The following is a 21691-nucleotide window of genomic DNA, read 5'->3' as shown; positions in this document are numbered from 1 at the left end:
GAATATTTTTAGGGACGGTGCCCAAAGCTTTCAGATTGTTAAAGGGATCAGTAACTCAAAAAAAAGTTAAGGACAGCTATTTTAGAGAGTTCATGTAGCGGGTGTAGAGCAACCCCTGACCTGTAAAATGCTCTATGGCTGACTCCCAGTACATCAGGTGCCTTGGAGAACACCCACAGCAGAGACCAAAACCCTAGGGCCACACTATAGTCTGCCTCCACTGGCTAACACTGTACGTCTAAAGAAAGTGAAGTCCAAGTACAGCTGCCAAAGCTAGGCTGAGAACACCTTGAAGTGGATAGCTGCTATGCAGAGATCAGTTCAAAAAGTTATAAAAGAGGAATTATGATTTAATATTATAGAAAATGGAATTTTAGAAATAAAAAAAAACAACCAGAAAAACTGGTTAAACTTTTCAGTTCAAGCAGAACTGAAGAGAAGAGATTTTCCTAAACGGTAACTTGCAAAAAAACCGAGGTATGTAGAGTAAAGAAATTATACTGGGAGCTGACTTACAATATCCCAGTACTCAATCCTCCATTATATAGCAGTACAACCCAAATGTATCTGAATTAAATCCTGTCTACCTCAAAAGGACAAGAAAGTAAGTTTTCTTTAGGAATGGTTAAATGTCAGCAGTAGCCTCACTTCTGACAGTATGTCTCTCCCATCTCCCTTCGACCTCACAGTCTCAGTTGCTCGTGTCCTTTGATGCACAATCCTGGTCCTGACTCTTACATTACTACCAGACTCAGCAGCAACAGCAGAAAGTGGTGGAAAATACAGGAATGTTATGCTCCTAGAAATATTAATTTCAGAAGATATCCACAAAATATGCAGCACTAGAACAGGCATGGGGTAAAAGATAGGGGGGGAGACAAAGGTCACTGGATAGGTGGATATAATGATTTTTTTTCAGTAAATTGTGTTTATTTGGCTAAAGACAAGAAAATGTCTGTGAAAAAGGCACAGCAAGTAGCGTATTTTCTTCATAAGGCCAGCAATAGTAGCCCTTGTACCCTCTTTGTGATACTATTACTTTAAAGACAGTTTGGGTTGGAGGGGATTAGATCTTATTGCAGATGTCAGATTGATGGTTATTGTATAGGTAAATAAAGTTCAATGTGATGGGGTCTTCTGATCAATTAGAATAGGTGAGGTGTTAAAGCGTTTTTAAAGTGTTACTAAACCCATGACAGTGTATTCACTATACCTGGTCTCCCACAGTACATACAACATAGAAATGCAAATATTTTAGTAAATGTAAACTGCAAAATACCTTTTCTAATCAGCAGTATATAGCAGTTTTGTGACTTTATCAGTGTCCGGCCAAGAACTTTTAAAACCTTGTAGTTTTCATTCTCCTCTGATTGTCCTATAAGGCTGTATAACCCTTGACCCTCTGACTAGACAGTGCTGATTGGCCCTGTGCTGATCACATGCACACTTAAAAGAGAGGGGGGGGGGGAAGCTCTCTAGCCATACACACTAACCTGAACATGTGCAGATTAACTCCTAGAGCTCTATACTAACAGCAGATGAATTAAAGAATGTGGAAGAAAGGGAAGATCAGAGAAGATATGATCAAACAGTCTTTTTACACAAAGCGGAGAATTAACCCCTTAGGTTCCACAGTGAGTATAACAAGCATGCTTAACTGCATATACAGACTGATTTTACTGTTGTGGGTTTAGTAACACTTTAAGGCTTAATTTTTTGGTTTTCCCAAAATATTAAACATGGTATACTTGTCTGCTCTGTGCAATGGTATTGCAGAGTGACCTGACCCTCCTTTTCTGGGGCCACCTGTCGGCGCTCTCAGCTCCTCCATTTCTGTGTGACCCCAAAGCTTGCCACTTAAAATGGGGGCACACGTGTGGGCTCGTTCCAGAGCAAGGCTGTGTGTGACCAGACACATGAAAAACCATATCGACCCCACTCCCTGATCAATCCTCAGAATTTAATTGACAGCAACAAAAGCCAATGGTTCTTGTTGTTGCCTGTAAGGAAAGTAACAAAGACCACAAACACTGCAGATAGGACAAGCTCTGAATCCAGATAAAAAAATTTAGGGAAAATGGAAGAGAAAGTAGACCTATGAAAGCTATCCTAAAAATAGCCCTTGTGTAAAGTCTGCAACTACTCATTGTGTATTATCATTCAAAATATTTTCTACATTGCAACCACAGTTTAAACCATTTTAACAAAAAATTACCTTTCTGTAGCCCATAACTGGAGCCATGAAAACCATGTTCTGTTCATCCAGAGTAATGCTTGAATGCAGGGGATAAACATGTAACCTGGAACCAAAAAAAGCAATCAAAGTTACTGCCAACATACCATATCTGCTGCAATAAAGAGATTGAAAAAAAAAAAAAAAAAGATTAAGTGATTAAGTGATTGAGCATCTGAATTTGAAGGGCATAACATGTGCATGCATATATGTAATGGTAGGTGTAGGCAACAGAAAATCAGGGCAGAGAACATATATACAAATGTCCTATGTTATTCACAATCTACATTTGGATCGGTGACAGCAAATGACACAAAAAAAAAAATCTATGTACCTTTTATGAACCATGTTTGTGAACAGCTCATGCAGATAGTTGATTTCAAATATGCCTGTAAAAATACAAAATTTCAAAGCTTTTACATTTTACATTTTAAACTGTTTATTTTATTGTAATTCTCATTTTTGGAATTACAATAAAAAGAACATCCAGTAAATACAGTTGCAGCATGGGTGTGAACCTTCTAGTTTCTGGTGTGTAAGTGTAGTAATTAGCCAGTGATTCTATATATTCTAGTGAACAAAAAAAAAAATTACAAATTTAAGGGGTATGACAGATTGAATACTCAACTTCATATGGCTACCAGGAAAATGCTTTAAACCTGAAGTATGCCAAAGTTTTGGTGGCAACACAATAACATGAGCAACTTAAAACTCTACCCTAATACATAATTGATTTTTTTGTTTTAATGTAAGCACTGTTAAAGTGGATCAATACTGCATCTGGGCACCACAAAGCAAAATTGCTATTTACTTCATTTTTTAATATTCAGAGCAAACTCTCCTATCCATGTCCCAATGTTTTATTTTGCTGCAAAATTACTTTGAAAGACAACACCTAGCATTTATAGCTGTGGCCATCTTGAGTACGGGCAGATGATTCCCGGAATCAGTCTCCCCTTAGTTCAGGCATACACGCAGGAGGGTGTGTTTAGCTGAGAAAAACCCCTCCAGAAGGCTTCTGGATGTATGGCATCATTTGCGCAACTGATGAAACCAGCAAGTCACTGAAGATACTTAAAATTAATGTTTAAAACATACCTATATGTTTACTAAAGATAGCAGCATAAGGATTAAAAAGAGAATATGTTAACTGACTTTCACTTTATGTATCTAAATATGACCTGTTCCCAGCCTCTTGCATGCCATATACAGCAAAACTCAAAGTCGGGAAATGGGAAGTGGCAAACACGGCCAGGTAGTTCTGCTGCAATGTTCATGGTGAATTGAGATCAGAGAGAAAGAGGAGCTTATCGACCCTCTGGTTCTCATTTTAATGTCAAGGGCTGGGGGAAGGACAAGACCTGCAGGAGTTACTAAAATGCAGCAAAGAAAATTAGTCTCCTGCACTTCCAGAAAGGACTGTGGCTGATGTGTTTCAGAATTGTAAAGTCTGAGGACTGGATAAACAGAAATACAAATACTATAGCAAATACTCCATTTGTCTGGAGCACATCATTACAGTTGCAAAAAAAGTATGTGAACCCCTTGGGATTACGTGGAGTTTTGCATTAATTGGGCATAAAATGTGCTCTGAACGTCATCTAAGTCACAACAATAGAAGAACACAGTCTGCTGAACATAATACTACACAAACATTAGATGTTGCCATGGTTTAATTGCACATAACATGTAAACATTCACAGTGCAGGGAGGAAAAAGTATGTGAATCTTTGGACTTAACTGGTTGACCCTCCTTTGGCAGCAATAACCTCAACCAAACGTTTCCAGGAGTGAGCCAACCTTGACTCCAATCAGTGTGATTATATTGGATGTGTTGCTGACAGCTGTCCTGCCCTTAAAAAACACACACCTGTTTTGGGTTTACTGGTTTCAAGAAGCACTGTCTGATGTGAACCATGCTTCGCAGAAAAGAGCTCTCAGAAGACCTACGATCAAGAATTGTTGACTTGCATGAAGCTGGAAAGGGTTACAAAAGTATCTCCAAAAGCCTTGATGTTCATGTGTCCACGGTAAGACAGACTGTCTACAAATGGAGAAAGTTTAGCACTGTTGCTACTCTCCCTAGGCGTGGTCGTCCTGTAAAAATGACTGCAAGAGCACAGCGCAGAATGCTGCATGAGGTAAAGAAGAATCCCAGAGTGTCAGCTAAAGACCTACAGAAATCTCTGGCACATGCTAACATTTTTGTTGACACGTCTACAATAAGGAAAACATTAAACAAGAATGGAGTACATGGGAGGACACCACGGAGGAAGCCATTGCTGTCCAAAAAGAATATTGCAGCACGTTTGAAGTTTGCAAAAGAGCACAGCACTACTAGCAAAATATACTGTGGACAGATGAAACCAAGATTGAGTTGTTTGGGAAGAACACACAACACTATGTGTGGAGAAAAAAAAGGCACAGCACACCAACATCAAAACCTCATCCCCACTGTAAAACATGGCGGAGGGAGCATCATGGTTTGGGGCTGCTTTGCTGCCTCAGGGCCTGGACAGATTGTTGTCATTGATGGGAAAATGAATTCCAGAGTTTATCAAGACATTTTGCAGGAAAACGTACGACCATCTGTCCGCCAACTGAAGCTCCGCAGAGGATGGGTGATGCAACAGGACAATGACCATAATCATACAAGTAATTCAACAAAACAATGGCTGCAACAGCACAAAATACGCCTTCTGGAGTGGCCCAGTCAGAGTCCTGGCCTCAACCCGATTGAAATGCTGTGGCATGACCTTAAGAGAGCGATTCACACCAGACTTCCCAAGAATATTGCTACACTGAAACAGTTTTGTGAAGAGGAGTGGTCCAAAATTACTCCAGATCGTTGTGCAGGTCTGATCTGCAACTACAGGAAACGTTTGGTTAAGGGTATTGCTGCCAAAGGAGGGTCAACCGGCTATTAAGTCCAAAGGTTCACATACTTTTTCCTCCCTGCACTGTGACTGTTTACAGGTTATGTGCAATTAAACCATGGCAACATCTAATGTTTGTGTAGTATTATGTTCAGCAGACTGTGTTCTTCTACTGTTGTGACTTAGAAAAACCCCTCCAGAAGGCTTCTGGATGTATGGCATTCAGAGCACATTTTATGCCCAATTCATGCAAAACTCCACGTAATCCCAAGGGGTTCACATACTTTTTCTTGCAACTGTATCTGCAACATTAATCAGGTCTCCTACACCTTGGTAAATGTCTATGCTCCTAAAACTAAACCGCTCAGATTCGGTCTTGAACCCCTTCCCGCAGAACCACCTCTACGACGTCTGGTGATGCCAACATGGAACTGAATGGGACAACACCTACTCCTCCTCTTCTCAAGTTTCCCTCTCGCATATTTATTTATTTTTTTTTATCACTGACAAATGGACCCTCCAGAACATATCTTCTAGTATTGGGGACACTGCATGGTCGGATCACGCTCCTGTCAAGATCGAGATCGGCCAATACCACAATGATGCTCCGCGCCTATGGAGACTCAACTGTTCTCCATTAGAGGGCCCTGATGATAGACAAACCATTGAGTCAGGTCACCAACACTTTTTGAAACAAATAACGTACCAGGTACTGACTGATAGGTTTGTACTTTGGTCCACCTATAAAGCCTATATGCAAGGTGTATTTAATAAACTAAGTGCTTCTGTTAACCACCAGAGCACTAAGCAGATTGATGAGGTGCTGGTCTTTATTAGGCAGAAGGAGGATCAAAATAAAGTCCCCTTCCCAAACGTACTCGAAGCAAGACAAACTTCGTTCCCTGCTACTGTATAAGTTTGAATGCAACCAAAAGAGTATGAAAGCAAATTACTATGCATTAGGTAACAAAGCAGGGTCACTACTGGCTCAACAGGTTAAAGTGTTATGGGCCAAAGCCAAAATCCTTAACCTCCATAGTGACCCCTTCCCACTCTCCAGCCCACTGATTTCTCTATTAGAGCCTTTCTGGACTCCATCGATTTCCCTGCCCTTTCTGCCTGTCAACAAGCAACATTATCTAAACAGTTTACAACAAAATTCTTTGTGCCATTAACTCGCTACTGGTCCATAAATTGCCAGGCGAAGATGACTTGGTTAACAAATGTTACAAAAAATTTGCAGATATCTTCCCCTTCAACTAGTACCCCCCTCTTTAATACTGCTGCATCCTCTGGCTCAATTCCAGCTGATAGGTTTCAATTGGCCATCACCACAATCCCTAAAAAAGGGAAGGACTCTTCCTCCCCCGCAAATTATAAGCCTAAATCACTTTGGGACATTGACATCAAGCTCCTACCCAAAGTGATTGCTATCAGACTTCCACCCCTTCACTTCTCCCTACTGCACCCTGACCAAGTAGGGTTTATACTCAGGAGACAAGTGCCTGATGCTATCAGAAGAGTACGCAATCTCATCCATCATACCAACCTTAAGAAAACACCTTCTCTGCTTCAGTCTCCATTTGACAGGGTGCACTGGAGATTCCTCTGAGCGGTTCTCTCTAAATATGGCATTCATAGTTGGTTCCACTGCAAAAGTGCTCACATCAGGAACGCTGTCCAAACCGTATAGCATAACTAATGGTATTTAGAGTGGAAGAGCACAAAATCAGCCAATTCACTGGGCTATCCAAACAACTCTTTCTTCCTTCAGTTCAGTCTTCTTTTACAAACTTAATACTGCCAAATCTTTAATACTAGACCTGAACATACCTCTGCCTACTGCAGCCCAGATAAGAGCCCCCTACCCATTCACCTTGGCCAGCCATTTCGTTCCTTACCTAGGTATCAAGCAGGCCTCTTCCACGTCCCACCTTTTTTACTTAAATTTGAAACACTTTCTTTAACATCTCCCCCAAAAACTGAGCTCTCTTTGTTCATATGGTCTATCCAGTTTGGGAAGAATCACAACATTTAAGATGCTCAAACTCCCCCAGCTCCTTTATTTATTTCACACTCTTCTAATTCCCATCTCTCTGACATTTTTTGTCTCTCCAATATCAAATTAACAGATATGTTTGGGAATCTGGTCCCTCCAGATGTGCAAATCACATTCTCACTGGATGCCATAAAGGAGGAGGAGTTGGCTTAACCCAAATCCGCTTCTACTATTATGCATTGATATTAGATCAAATGTATTATTGCCACACCCAACCTCTGACAAAATCTGGTCAACTATGGAAGCATCCCTACACCACCCAACCAAGCATGTCGAATCCCTATAAGCTATAAATACCCCCCCCCAGTGCCATTGGATATATATCCAACATACATAGAATCATATCGTGCATGAAAAATACTGTCTACATGCCTTGCACCACATCCCTCTACCACACAATATCAATCCCTACTAGAGTATTGTATAAATATTTACCTGAACCGAAGATACAACACTGGAATGACCATGGTTTTCAATTTCTACTTGATCATACCTCCAACGAAACTATAAAATCACTTGACAGTTTACAGAAAGAATATGGTCTTCCGAACTCTGATGCCTACACCTTGACCCGGATTTCTCACTTCCTACATACATCCAAAACACCTACCAAAGTTTCCATACCCTTCGCCCATCTATCAATTTCTCATAGATCCAATGAACCCAAAACAGGGTATCTCATTACTCTACATTCTCCTTAATAAAAACCGCCTTACTCACAACCACCCTGTCCAAATGGGAACTGGACTTTGGTGAGAGCTTCTCACCTGCTATGTGGTAAAAAAAAAAAAAAAAAAGTGGGGGGCCTTTGGTGTGACACTCAGCCTGCCACTGCTCCAACTATTGGGAATATACCAAAAATCTCTACATTGTTGGTACCTGACTTTCTAACAACTGGCAAAAAATATACCCTGGTTGCTGGAGACAGTGTGGAAGCAAAAGGTATACTTACACATATTTTGAGGTTCTGTAAGTCACTTCGTTCCTACTGGCACCAAATGTTTACACTAATTTCGGCTATCACAAAGACAAAACACCAACCCTGGCCCTCGCCCGTTGACATACTGGAGAGGAGAGGTTCCCTCCAGCTCGAGATAAATGTTTCAAGGTTCAAATTAAATGTTCAAACGTGCCTTCAATCTTACAAACTGTGACTGACCTGCATCTCCAGTGTGAGATGAAAAAAATGATTGCCTGTAAAAACTTACAAATGGAAAAAGTTTATCAGCATGTGGTTAAACTGGCTTACTCACCTCAGATATATGGTTAAAGTTTGATATTAAGCCGTTTACCCAGTATGCGTCATACTGTTTAACAGTTATGATATCTCTTATCCCTATTTCTCCATAACTCAGTTATCCCCCCTCTCTCCTCTACCTCTACCCCCTTAATTTCCTACTATTCTCCCTCTGACCCCTTTCTTCTTTACATAGCGCTGTCTCTAACATTGGTGTTTCATTGAGAAGCATACCTACATATCCACCAATCTACCCTGTATAGTGAATTGAATAGACTACTCTCTGACAATGCCCCATGATCAGTGCTGCGACAAAGGTCATCCAGGGCAAAGATGCCAAACTGGGTACCCCCCTCCCAGTTCATGATGTGCAAGATAAGGGGTACTATGCCCGGCAGTCACTCGCTTGTCAAAATCACTGCCCCTGTCCAACAAAGAATGAGCCCCCATCCCTACAGCAATATCTAAAGCCGCCTCTTCTACCAACTGTAATATTGGTTTGTATTCCTTCCTTTTTTTTTTGCTTTGTATGGTCATTAAAATCTCAAGATATATTGAATAAAAAAAAATTAAAACAGTATGCTGCTGCTACTGGATGTCTTATGCTGGACATGCATTATCAATTTTCAGATGAGAATATTAGTACAAATATTCTTTTTGACGACAAATGGATGAACGTAGTTGGAAATTTTAACTTGCTTTTAACATTCAATTTTGAAATTAATGTAGTTTCTAAACAAAAACCACGTACACTGTCCAAGATTTAATTCAATCAAGAAAAGTTTTCTATTCTGCTCCTTCGAATTTTCCCATCACTGTGGTTGGAAACGAACATTGATCTGACCCCACTAACAACTGGAAAATTGAACGAATGGTGCTAAAATAAAAATTTTTGAAGGAAAAATTTGTTCGCATACAAACAGCAAGCAGGTAGCTTACATCAAGCTACCTGTCTATGACATAGGAATCTCTCATACATTATTATATTACAGTTGTCTAGAAACAGTGTTTTAGGTGTTTTTAAAATGTTTTTTCTTTAAAAAAATAAATAAATAAAAGTTGATCCCAGAGTCTGACATGTATCAGATTAAACCTCTAATAGTATATACAATATATCTCTTCTGTAAGGTGTTCTCAGAGTGGATTAGGTATTTTGTCCCTAACCATACAGCTGGTTATTTATATTAACCACTGCATACAGATATTCAAGAATAAATTGTCTTTTATAAAAACTTTACATATTAACTAAATAAGAGACTACTTTTTTTTTTAGGTTTTTACCCAATTAATCAAAACAATCAGCCAATAAATCAATTATGAAAATAATCATTTTTTGAGAAAGATAGAGCTTTTCTTTGGTGGTATTTAGTTACCACTGAATTTTGTATTTGCTATACAAGTGTGCATTTGTATTAGCCCCCCCCCGAGTCAATACTTTGTAGAACCATTTTTCGCTGCAATTACAGCTGCAAGTCTTTTTGGGGATGTCTCTACCAGTTTTGTACATCTAGAGAGAGTGAAATGTCTGCCCAATGTTCTTTGCAAAACAGCTCAAGCTCTGTCAGATTGGGTAGAGAGCGTATGAACAGCAACTATCAAGTCTTGCCACAGATTCTCAATTGGATTTAGTTCTGGACTTTGACTGAGACATTCTAATACATGAATATGCTTTGAGATAAACCATTCCATTGTAGCTCTGGCTATATGTTTAGGGTCGTTGTGCTGCTGCAAGGTGAACCTCCACCCCAGTCTCAAATCTTTTGCAGACTAACAGGTTTTCTTCTAAGATTGCCATGTATTTGGCTCTATCCATCTTTCTATCAACTGGTGTCTTGCCGGAACATAGTCATTCATGCAGATGGGTCTGTTCAGGGCACAGGCAAAGACATGGTCAGAAAACAGGCAAAGGATTGGGCCAGGCAACAAGCAGACGCGTGATCCAACAGTGCAGGGTCACTAAAGTCTTCAGGCAGAGGCAACACCTGCATTGCAAACATTGTTGCTGGCTGCACTTGTCTGGTGACACTAGGAACTAGTGAGGAAGCAATCAGAGATACCACTGCGGACTTACACTGGTGTGGTGACACTGACTGGTGTGGTGGTGACTGAGGACAAAAGGACTGGCGTGGCAGTGATTGGGGAAACCAAGTGGTGCGGAGGATATTAGCAACACTAACTAATAGCACTGGTCTGGTGACATTGTTCTGTTGTGGTGGTGATCAAAGATAACTGGCAGCACTGACATACAGTGATATCACAGAAGCCAGCCATTGTACATGATCAACGACACAGCGGCACATAGTGAAACCTCTGCTGTGGTGACAGCATTTAAGAAAAAAAATCATTTTTGCTTAAACATCTCATCACCAGAGGAGAACAGTGTTACCACAATTGATACTGCACTACTCATGGGAGGTGGCTGGGACTTTTTATTTTTTTTGTGCTATACAAGCAATCATTTCTAACAGTTTTTGGCTGCATTGAGATCTACTGTGATAACGGTTACTGGCCACAGCTATAACATGGTACAGGGTCAATGTGATTGGCCCTGTACAATGTGATTTCTGTTACCAATTACAAAGATCACAAAGCATTAAACAATGATACCAGGAAATGACATTGTTTACTGTGATGACTAACTTGATACAGCAATCACATGGTCCACGGCCGCAGACCACTACTTGCCCAGCAGCTGGTGCCAAAACCGACTGCCAAGGGGATAGCATCCCCAATGGTTTACTAGGGATGCACCGAAATTTCGGCCACCGAAACATATTGGACGAAAACAGCTCTATCAGCATTCTGCAAATAGAAACAAATTTAGCCGATACAGGAGACTGTGTACTGCAGATGGTGGAAACATGGGCAATTGAGGTACACCTCCTAGTGAGGTTTAATCTACAGTCACTCTCACAGCGCTGTTTTCTTTGATGCACAAAGAACAGGACAGCCAATCTGATAGGATCAATGTCCAAGTGCAACATAGCAGATCTGCCAGACAGGAACTTGTGTGAATAACTGACCAGCAAACCAGTCAACTAATTGCAGGGCGCTGGCAAGCAACCCCAAGTCATGTGTCTAGTATATATGTGGACATCTGGGAAAGAATCTAGCTTACAGGAGAGCTAGAGGAATCTCATAAATTCAGGTGAAATCTTCAAGTGATGGCCAAAGTATTGCAGACTGTGACAACGGTTTCAAACTTGGCTTTACTAACACAAAATAAAGTGGTCTTCTCATTTCAACTGCATAAAACAAGGTCCTTGCCCTGGTTAGGCAATCGCCGTGGACATGCACCCTTGACAACTAGTGGAAGCCATGGAAAATTTGAATGTGCATGTTGTATGGTTAAAGAGAATGTCAAAAAAACACCGAGGATCACCAATATGTAACGTCGTCACATACCTGATGAAGGGGTCCTGCAAGACTCCAAAACGTTGCCTTGCTTTAACTATGTGATCATTCATTAAAATGTTTGGACCCATAATGGTGATTCTCGGTGTGCTGGTGAAATTCTCCCTTGCGGATTCTGTTCGGTTACAGCCGACAGTCCCAGCAACCACTTATACACACAGCCATTTTTAACGCAGGAACGTGTGCGTTTGGATTGTACACTTGCATTTTGTATGGTTGTTACTGGTCACCAGACTGGAAAACTGAGGGGTCTCCATGAAAATCTGCTAGCATACTCACCGATTTCAGAGCACACAACGAATGGAGATTCCACGCATATTGGTTGATCTTCCTTGTCCCAGTACCCACTTTACTTCCATTGGAGACATCGCTAATTTAAAATCAGTAATCTTGACAGAAATTCAATTTACAGTTTTAAAGTACAAAATGACTTGCATTTCCATTTGTGATGATGCCTTTAAAGAGTTCTTCTCACAAATAGGCTATTAAATATGAAGAGTACTTGACACAGAAGCATGCTACTCTGCTACAGTTATATATTACCCGCCAAAAGCTGCACGGAGGTCACATTACCACAGGAGCTGCATTGTTTAGGAGGAACAGAAGCATTAAAGCGTATACAGAAGATCTAGGCCCAAGATCTTAGGGGATTCTAGGGGAAATAGATGGTGATTAATACCTTTTACAAGTCTTTGGTCTCCCCCAGTGATTAGGCAAAACAGCATCAACAGCACTGTAGGAGACCTGGGCAAGGTAACAAGAAGAAAAAGGGACTTCACTACACTATCACTTTCAAGGCACTTATGTCCAATTATCACAGGGACAGCAAATAGCATTTTCCTGACCCTGGCACTATTGCTTTAAAATTACATAGTCTTTAAAAATAAATACTTTATCTATAAGCTTTACACACTATTAAAAAATAATAAATGAAATGTAATAAAATGTGCCAGTCGAGGCCAAAGGAAAATAGTAAATGCACATACATTCGCTACAGACCTTTTAATTAAAGCCTGTACAAAGGGGCTGAAGCAAGTGCACATGAAAAGAGTCTTGTGGAAAAAGCAAACAATAGGGAGCAAAAAATAGGAATAATTGCATGTTATTTACATTATCTCCAGCAAATTAGTTGTGACATTTATAAACCTAAGGGCTGAGAGACCTCGATAAATTAAATGACTGACAGGAAGGACATTTTGCACGGCACTGCAGGCTACGCATACATTTGCCAGTACGCATACATACAGTACTGCTCTGTGGCTTGTGTGCTTCCTGCCTCAGCCAAATCATTACCCTCAACAACTTCACCTAAAAGGCTGCTCAGTGTCCTGAATAATGTACAATTAGAGCACGATTCAATGCACCCATAAACACGCCCAATAAAACTGGTCAGGAACCTTGTTCCTTCTCTCAGGCTCTATAGCCAACTGATGAACTCAGAGGCAAAATGTCAGATTGCAACTATGACAAAGCGTTAGTCATTTTTTATCACATTAAAAAGCCTGCACAAACCTCAATCAGTTCAGATTAACACAGCTAAGTGTAGGGAAAGATGATCTGGTAAAGGGAGAAGGAAAAATTAAAATCAAATATGGCTATGCTGTGTACAACAGCAGCTAGCTATGTTTGACCTTATTCACACTATGGTGTTCCACTGCAATGCACACACAAATTATAACAAACGACTCTACACATCAGCTTGCCTTAATTCAATCAAATCATCCACATTAGGCTGGCAAAGCAAAAGAAACCAGAACTCACTCTCTCCCACCCCCTTAGACACACACACAACATTTTTTTGCTTAACACACAACAGGGAGCATGTGTGTTATGGTGTTCTGAAACTACTGTATTGTCACATTGGGGTGCCATTCTAAAGGAAAGATAAAAAAATTTCCTGCAGTGACATAGTGCTACTTCTTGCTCAATATTTATATTATTGAAGATTAAGAACCTGATACAGGTACGTGTAGAAAAACATAGTAATTAGCTTTCAAAAGTTTTAAGCTATTGGTAATATAAAATTAACAACATAGTCTAGAAAATGTCTGTTTATGTACAGAGGTATACAACTGAACACCCAATTAAAGGGGGATAAGCAAACTGATAGTAGGTGCTTTAAAAGTAGAGGGAGTAGAAAGCAGCTCATCAAGCTTTCAAAGTTCAAATGCATAAATGGGAGAAAAGAAAAATTATAGGAAAAGTAAAGAAACAGAAGGAGGAGAAAGAGAACCAGGGGATCCAGTAGGAAACGGGCAAGTGATAATCTAGTGCGTGTCAATAAAAGGTAGAGCACGAGCTGACTCGTTTGGACAGATGTCAGCGAGTTATTCCTAAGAATTACAGGCCTACAATAAAAAAACACAACATATTTCCATTAAAAATAATTTACCGCTTTGAGCACAAAAATACTGACCTAATCAGACCGCTAGGGAGGTTAATAGCAAAAATAAAAAATACAGGTTTTTTTGTTTTGTTTTTTTTCTCAAAATTGTCTGTTTTTTGTTTATAGCGCAAAAAGAAAAACCGTACAGGTGATCAAATACCACTGAAAAAAGCTTTATTTGTGGGGTGGAAAAAAAGGATGTACATTTAATTTATGTACAGTGTTGCATGACTGGGCAATTGTCATTTAAAATAATGCAGCGCCGCATCGCAAATAATGGCCTGGTCAGGAAAGGGTAAATCCTCTGGAGGGCAAAGAGGACAAAGTGAGAATAATAGAGCCTAAATTTATGACAAATTTGATTTTATAATTTTTTTTTACTGGATATGTTTTATAACAAAAAGTTAAAAAAAAAATTGTGTTTTTTGGTTTTTTTCCAAAACGGTCTTTTTTTCTTTATAGCGCAAAGCATAAAAAACGCACAGGTGATCAAATACCACAACAAGAATGCTCTATTTGTGGGGAAAAGAGGAAATAAATTTCATTTGTGTACAGCGTTGCATGACAGCGCAATTGTCCAAGTAACACAGCACCGTATCTCAAAAGAATGGCCTGGTAAAAGGGATTATTTATATAGCTCTGATCACCCCTTTAATGATTTCTTCACAGATATTTAAAAAAACACACAAGTCCATAACTAATTCTTTTTGTCGTTTGAGTTGTAATATTGCTTATGATTAGGGACTCCCAAAATATTGACTTTAGAGACCTGAAGGTTTTAAGTTGATATATTCATTTTAAGTGTAGACAGCACACAAAACACTTCAGCCCAAAAGGTCATCACAACAGTGCATGATCATTAGATTTGTAAGTGGGTTCCTCTATCCATTAAAACTCTAACATTGTGAAAGGTGAGATGGAAGGATATTGATTATTCTCGCCAGTAAGAGATACCATCTGGTGAGGACTAATTTGTTCCCAGAGCTAGCATGTTCACTGAAGAGGATTTAGTGGATTGCCACAGGTCAGCCCAATCTTCTTTGTCAAGCTGGATGTCTAGATCTGAGGCCCAGCGAGTAGCATATAGTGGAGCAAAAGAGGCAAAAGGGTCCCTTGGATCAAAAGAGCAAATATGTTCAAATAGAGTTTGTGCTTGCAAGTTAGTTTGGCCTACAATATAGGAAGAATAAAAGTTAGATATCTGAAAATAGCGGAAAATTTCAGAATTCGGTAACCTGTAACACTCTTGTAAGGAAGGAAACGTACAATATAAGGAAGTGGTAACCAGGTGACACAACCCGGTTATACCAAGCACAGTCCAGCAGAGGAAAGAGATGGGGGGGGGGGCTGCGCAAGCCAGGAAGAAAGAATGAGTTTTAATAAGAATGGAAGTGGATTGTGTAAGTATTGGAAGCGATACGGAACCTTCAGCCTGTCCCACAATGGCAGACAGTGTCTTATTATGGGATTACTGATCATTTTCACCCTGTAAGGGCAAACCAAATTAGATTATTAATAGCGAAGGGGTCGCAATCACCAGTTTCTATACAAAAAAGTCACTTCCTACGATGTGTGGTAGAGAGAGTTGTATGGTGTGGAACATTCTGTGTTAATTTGGCTGCTTGACAGTATTTTGTAAAATTTGCCAATCTAAAGCCACCTTGAATCTTGGGACACATCAATACTGTCCTAGATAAGCAGGGTTTGGAAGACCTCAATATAAATTATTTTACTCAGTGTTGTAAGATGCGCAAAAAGTGAGGCAGTACTGCCACTGAAAGAACTCTAAACATAATATTTTAGGTAAAAGGGTCATCTTGTCCACTGTTATACGCCCAATCCATGAAATATACAGAGAAGACAAGTGGGTTAAGAGTGAAGTTAGGTGAGAAAGCATTGGCAGATAATTAGTCTGAAAGAGTGGAAGGGTGCAGAGTCAATTTAATATCCAAACAAAAAAGGTGGTATGTAGGCCACTTAAAAGGAAAAAGGAGATTCTTTTTCTTACTCACCGTACAATCCTTTTCTCTAAGTTCATTGACAGACACAGCCTCTTCTACTTTATCCATTAACAAACAGGGTTTTATAACCCCACCTAAAGAAATAGGACACTAGGCAGAAAAAAAAAAATCTGCACCTTTAACGGGCAGTCCTCTCTGGGCATAAAACCCCCTCTCTGCTATAGGTCTCCTGTCAGTTACAAGCAGTGTCAAAAGGAAAAAATGCCATAGAGAGGAGGGTACTGTATCCGTTAGTAAACTCAGAGAAAAGGATTTTACGATGAGTAACAAAAAATCCAGTTTTCTCCAACATTTATTGATGGACACAGCCTCTTCTTCTTTATCCATTACCAAACAGGGATGTCCCCAAGCAGTGCCATGAGGGGTGGGCAAACCAACTAATGGAGAAAAAACCCAAGGCAATCTTCCAACAATCCGAATTATCCCAAGGGTGTCTGAGTGGTCTGCAAAACTTTGCGGCCACAACTAGCACTTAAAATGCCAACACATCAACCAGACAGAACTTAGGAAATGCATGCACAGCAACCAGCTTGCTGGCTTGCAACCTTAATCAGGTGTATTATGCCTGAACACCCCTGAGGTCCTAACTGCCCTGGAGAAGAGTACTGTACCAAGGAAGGGAGATTCCTGTTCCTAAAAATGGCATACCCCTGCACAAATCGTCTGCTGAATCCAACAGGAACAGTGGCCTTTTACCTATACCGTTCGTGAGCACCAGAAGAGAGTAGAACCCTCAAAAAAAAACAAAAAAACAAAAAAAAAAAACAACAATCACAGAGAGGTATACACAAAGCGCATCCAAGGAGTGCAGAGCCATCACCTTAGAAAGTGATGGCCAATGTCATAGAGAAGGAAGGACAATGTTCTCAGTCAAGTGAAAATCCAAAACCATCTTAGGAAAGGAGGAAGGGGAAGGCAAGAGCATCACCTTGTCCTTGTGGAAAACCAGGTAAGGTGGCAAACAAGATAGGGCTACCAAATCCGCCACCCGCTGAGCAAAAGTAAGCGGGGAGGAAGGCAGCTTACTGCAAAAGAGCAAGAAAGGAAAATAATCATGAACTCTCCCAAAAGGAGGCATCCAACAAGCCGACAACACCACATTCAAAGCCAGTGATAGGGAAACCACATGATGAACCCCATAGAAGATGCAAACCCAAGGTGAGTGACCAAAGGACACAGAAAACAGCCAGAGCAGAGCCAAGAGCCATAATCCTTGGATCCACACCTGACCCACCGAAAAAGAACAGGGATGGAACCCTAAGGCTGCGCACTAAATAACAAGCTTTTGAGGTGCGATGATAAATCTGGCCGGAGGTAGACTCGCGAGACATTACCATAAAAAGGTACATCAAGCCAGACAACCCCCAGTTCTTTCAGAACCAGGCGTGCAGTAGCCATGCTGTCAAAACCAGCAAAGGAAAGTAGCAGGGGACACAAGGTCCTTTCCCTACCTTACACAGACGCACGGGGGCATCCACCACCACTGCACCACAGATGCGAGACAAGTCCAGAGCCACCGGGATCCATTCAGTCTCTATCCAGCAGAATAGACAAAGAATCATTCATAAGGACAGAAGGTGTAGATGAGATTGTGTTGATCCCCTGGCATCACTAGCCCATCCACTGCATCCGCCAGAGGATCCAATGATCATGCCACGAGCCTTTGAAACAAGGCAGGACACCAGAACATCCACATCTGGCATCCTTCCTAGTGAAGGCAGACATAAAAGAACATCTCCAGGTGCAGGGACCACTCACCCTGATGCAGCAGAGAAAATCTTCTTGTCAGTTTCGAACACACAAAACATGTACATGAATGGAGGACAGAGCCGGAACAAACCTTTTTTGCCCATCTCAGGGCGTGAGATGCCTGCAGCACTGCTTTTGCACATTTTGAGCCCTCTAATGAATGAAATGCAACTGCAGTGGCGTTGCTCGACCGGATCCCGATTGGCAGACCCTGTAGGCGACTAGTCCCAGCGCCCAGAATTCCAGGACATTGATGGTGAAGTTGAGCCTCTGCCAGAGTCCAACAACCCTAAGCCAAGTCCTATCCCAAGACTCCTCCCCAGCCCAACAGGCTGGCATCTGCCATGACCACAGTCCATCGAATAGGAAGGACAGACATTCCGTTTCACACAGATGGAGACTGCAGTCACCAGAGAAAAACTTGGACACAAGAGCGATCCCTCTGTGAAGGAAGTAGAACCTGCACAGCCCCATACAGGACCATCAGATGAGTTGGCAAGAGCCAGAGATTAGAAGAAAAAACCTGACCAGCAGAAGGCAATGAAGTTCCAGTTTGTAGACGAATAAGAAGGAAAGTCTACATTGTGGCCAAACTTCATCAAAGCAGTGAACACAAAGCCAAGAGTACAGACACGATACCATCACCGCCCTGGTCAACATTAGCAGAACCCAGGCCAACAATGAGAAGCTGAATGTATGCAGTGCAAGGCAGTACCACATTTCTGGCAGGGCAGGAACGACAGGCCTCACAGGCATCTGGTCACCAGCCAATACTTGAGCCACAATAGCCACCAAGGCACCACCGTGAATGGAGAGCTTGGGGAGAAAGGGAGCAGTAGTAACAGATGTGCCACATATGCAATTCCATACCTGGACCAAAAGTGGTCTGCTAGAGCCACCACACACCTAATCCTCGTGGCCAACTGAGTGCGGAGCAAGCAGTCTGCCCACGCGCGCAGGCCGGACAGGAGCAACCGATCTAGATTATCCAGCACATCACCCAGCCCGACTGTTGATAAAGAACTCTGCAGGAAAACAAAAAATCCCAAGAAAAAAAAGATAAGAAAAAAGCCATAGGACCAAAGGCCCAAGCATAAGATCACGTCCTGAAGAAACTAGACAGAATTGACTGGAGACCTACAGCAGAGAAGGGGTTTTATGCCCAAAGAGGACTGCCCATAGGAGGTGCCGAGTTTTTTTTTCTGCCTAGTGCCCTACTCCAGTAGGTGGACCTATAAAACTCTGCTTGGTAATGGATAAAAAGAAGAGGCTGTGTCTGTCAAGGAATGTAAGAGAAATGTAGATTGAATTGAGCTATAGTAGAGGCATCAAGTGTTACATTTTGAGCTTGAGACTTTTGTTGATTCACCTCAAAGCCCAATACAGCTGTAAACTGATCCATGATGTGGAGAATATTAGGGATCGAGGCAAAGGATGCTGTGAGAAATGTGTTATCAGCAAATAGGCATAGCTTATGTGAATGGCCTGCCACATCAATGCCTTTTTTGTTGGGATTAGAACGAATCAATGCTGCCTAAGGCTCTAATGGTGAGGGCAAAAAGAAGCGGAGAGAGGGGGTATTCCCTGCCTCGAGCCCCTAGCCACGTTAAACCTGTCAGACTTGCAAACTGCATATTTAACACAGGCCTGAGGTTTGGAATAAAGAGAGCGCATCCAGCCTAGGAAATTAGGGGCAAAACACCATTGTTTAGAAATGTAAGTACGACCACAAAAGCGTTCCAAAGACTTTTCGTATATTAAAGGATAGGAAATGGGAAGGAATATGAAAGCGTTGTGCAATAAGGGCTAATAAAGAGGCTCTACTGACATTATCAACATCCGGACAATGTGAGATAAAACCTACCTGGTCTTTTTTTTTTTATTAAGCTGCCAACAATATGGATGAGTGTACTGCCAGAATTTTAGCTAGAAGTTGTCAGAATGGGGTTTTGGGATCACGGCTATAATTGCAGTTAGGATCTCTGGACGGAACTTGTGCCAGTCAAGCAAAGAACTGAACGTTATCAAAAAGTGGGGCTAGGGTTTCTGCAAACGTCTTAAAATAAAAGGCCATCAGGACCCGGGCATTTCTGAGGCAAAATTTTAATAGGTGCTAGGATTTCATCTACAGAAATCTAGCAGCCTAAAGAGTCACATTGCCTAGGTTCATTGTTTTATATATTTTTATGTAAAACAAACAGATTATACTTGCCTATCTTGTGTGGTGGTTTTGGACAGAGCAGCCTGGATCCTCCTCTTCTCGGGTTCCCTGCCACCACTCCTGGCTTCTCCTTTCTGTCAGGTGCCCCCACAGCAAGCAGCTCGTTATGGGGGCACCGGAGCAGGCACGTTCCCTAGCTACTGCTCCATATGTCCATTCACACACGTAGTCGGGGCTTGGCCCCTGACTGACTGTGATTGACAGCTGTCGGAGCCAATGGCTCCTGCTTGCGGTCTCAGTAAATGAAGAGGCAGAGACCAAAAGGCAGACAGGGCTGTCATGCACATAGCTGGATCGCGATGGGGCTCAGGTAAGTATTAAGAGGGCTGCAGGAACTACTGCACACAGGTGGTTTTTTACCTTCATGCATACAATACATGAAGGTAAAAAACCTTGAGCCTTTACATCCACTTTCAGGGGTGGCATAGGTAGACCATTAAAAAGACAATGCTGGAGTGTTGGTTTCACACTATTTGCATAGCTGTATTTAGTCTCTGTGTTTACTAGTAGATGGTAACAAAGGTCTTAGTGCTAAGTGAAGTAATATCTTTCAGAAAGCGGAATGGGGGAGGCACAGCAGGAAGGGGCACTAATTCACCATGTGGTCCTGAGAAACCTAGTTGGAACTCCACTGTAATATCCTCTCATGAGAGGCCAGATGTGACTGGGAAATCTGAGCCACTGCGTATATCTGGCATTGTGTCTACTACTGCTGCATCCACATCTCCATATGTAACCAATGACAGTTTTGCTTCAGCCTTAGCTGCAATCATCCCTGTGATCTTATCCTCTAACCCAGCTGTTTCTAAGGGGGGAAAGAAGTGGGAGAGGTCCCTGTCACTAGAGCCACTATTTTTGGAGCAGGAACGGGTGGTACCGAAATGGAGTCTCTATAAAAGGGCTCACAGCCTGAAGAGAAAAAGGTGGTTTCTGCCTCTCAACCTCAGAGTTTAGTAGTCCAGAGCCTCACTGATATGGTCAGTTCTGGGTTCAGGCTACCCCAGTAGAGATGTCTGAAGTTACTTGTTCTTTTCTGGGCTCTTTAAAACCTCCACATAGTACTCCAGCCTTTCGGATGCATCCTCTCCTGAAACAGATTATGTAAGCCGAATGGGATCAGCTGATAAGAGTGTTTGTCCCACCAAGGAGATTTTCTTTCTTATAGCCCATTAGGAAGTATAAGAAATTGGGTATGTCCTGTGAATTACGTCCAGGTCTTCAAGGATCCAGCAGAAAAAAGATGGAATCTCTCTTTAAAGCCTCCTTCTCCCTAGCAGATATTGCCGCACAGCCAGTAGTATGGGGCTACTGGCTTTTGCCAGACTCTCTTTGACCGTGTCAATCGGTTGCTTGGAAGACCAATCTGTGCAGGGGGAGTATTCTGCCAAGGATTTGGCAGATGTTCCATGTGCTTTATGTGTTATGGATGATGAACTTAAGGATTCAATTCAGCAAATTACTCTTGTAGATAAATATGCGTAGGGTCATGTGGCTA

The 21691-nt window shown here is 41.5% G+C and overlaps 1 protein-coding gene across 1 annotated transcript in view; it reads right to left on the bottom strand.

Annotated features, from left to right (window-relative positions):
* The window catches only part of TDRD9 (tudor domain containing 9), a 395653-nt gene that overhangs the window by 178262 nt on the left and 195700 nt on the right, over window positions 1-21691 (bottom strand). Inside the window, exons 10-11 of the mRNA XM_089657266.1 lie at window positions 2568-2622; window positions 2216-2300 (exon numbers count right to left, since the gene is read on the bottom strand). Coding sequence (XP_089513392.1) covers window positions 2216-2300; window positions 2568-2622 — 140 coding nt within the window. The remainder of the gene's footprint in view (window positions 1-2215; window positions 2301-2567; window positions 2623-21691) is intronic.

The sequence above is a fragment of the Staurois parvus genome, unplaced genomic scaffold (assembly GCF_062004578.1).
Source record: "Staurois parvus isolate SC_StPar_1 unplaced genomic scaffold, SC_StPar_1.0 ptg000978l, whole genome shotgun sequence".
Lineage (NCBI taxonomy): Eukaryota > Metazoa > Chordata > Amphibia > Anura > Ranidae > Staurois > Staurois parvus.
This window is presented reverse-complemented; position numbering and strand designations above follow the sequence as displayed.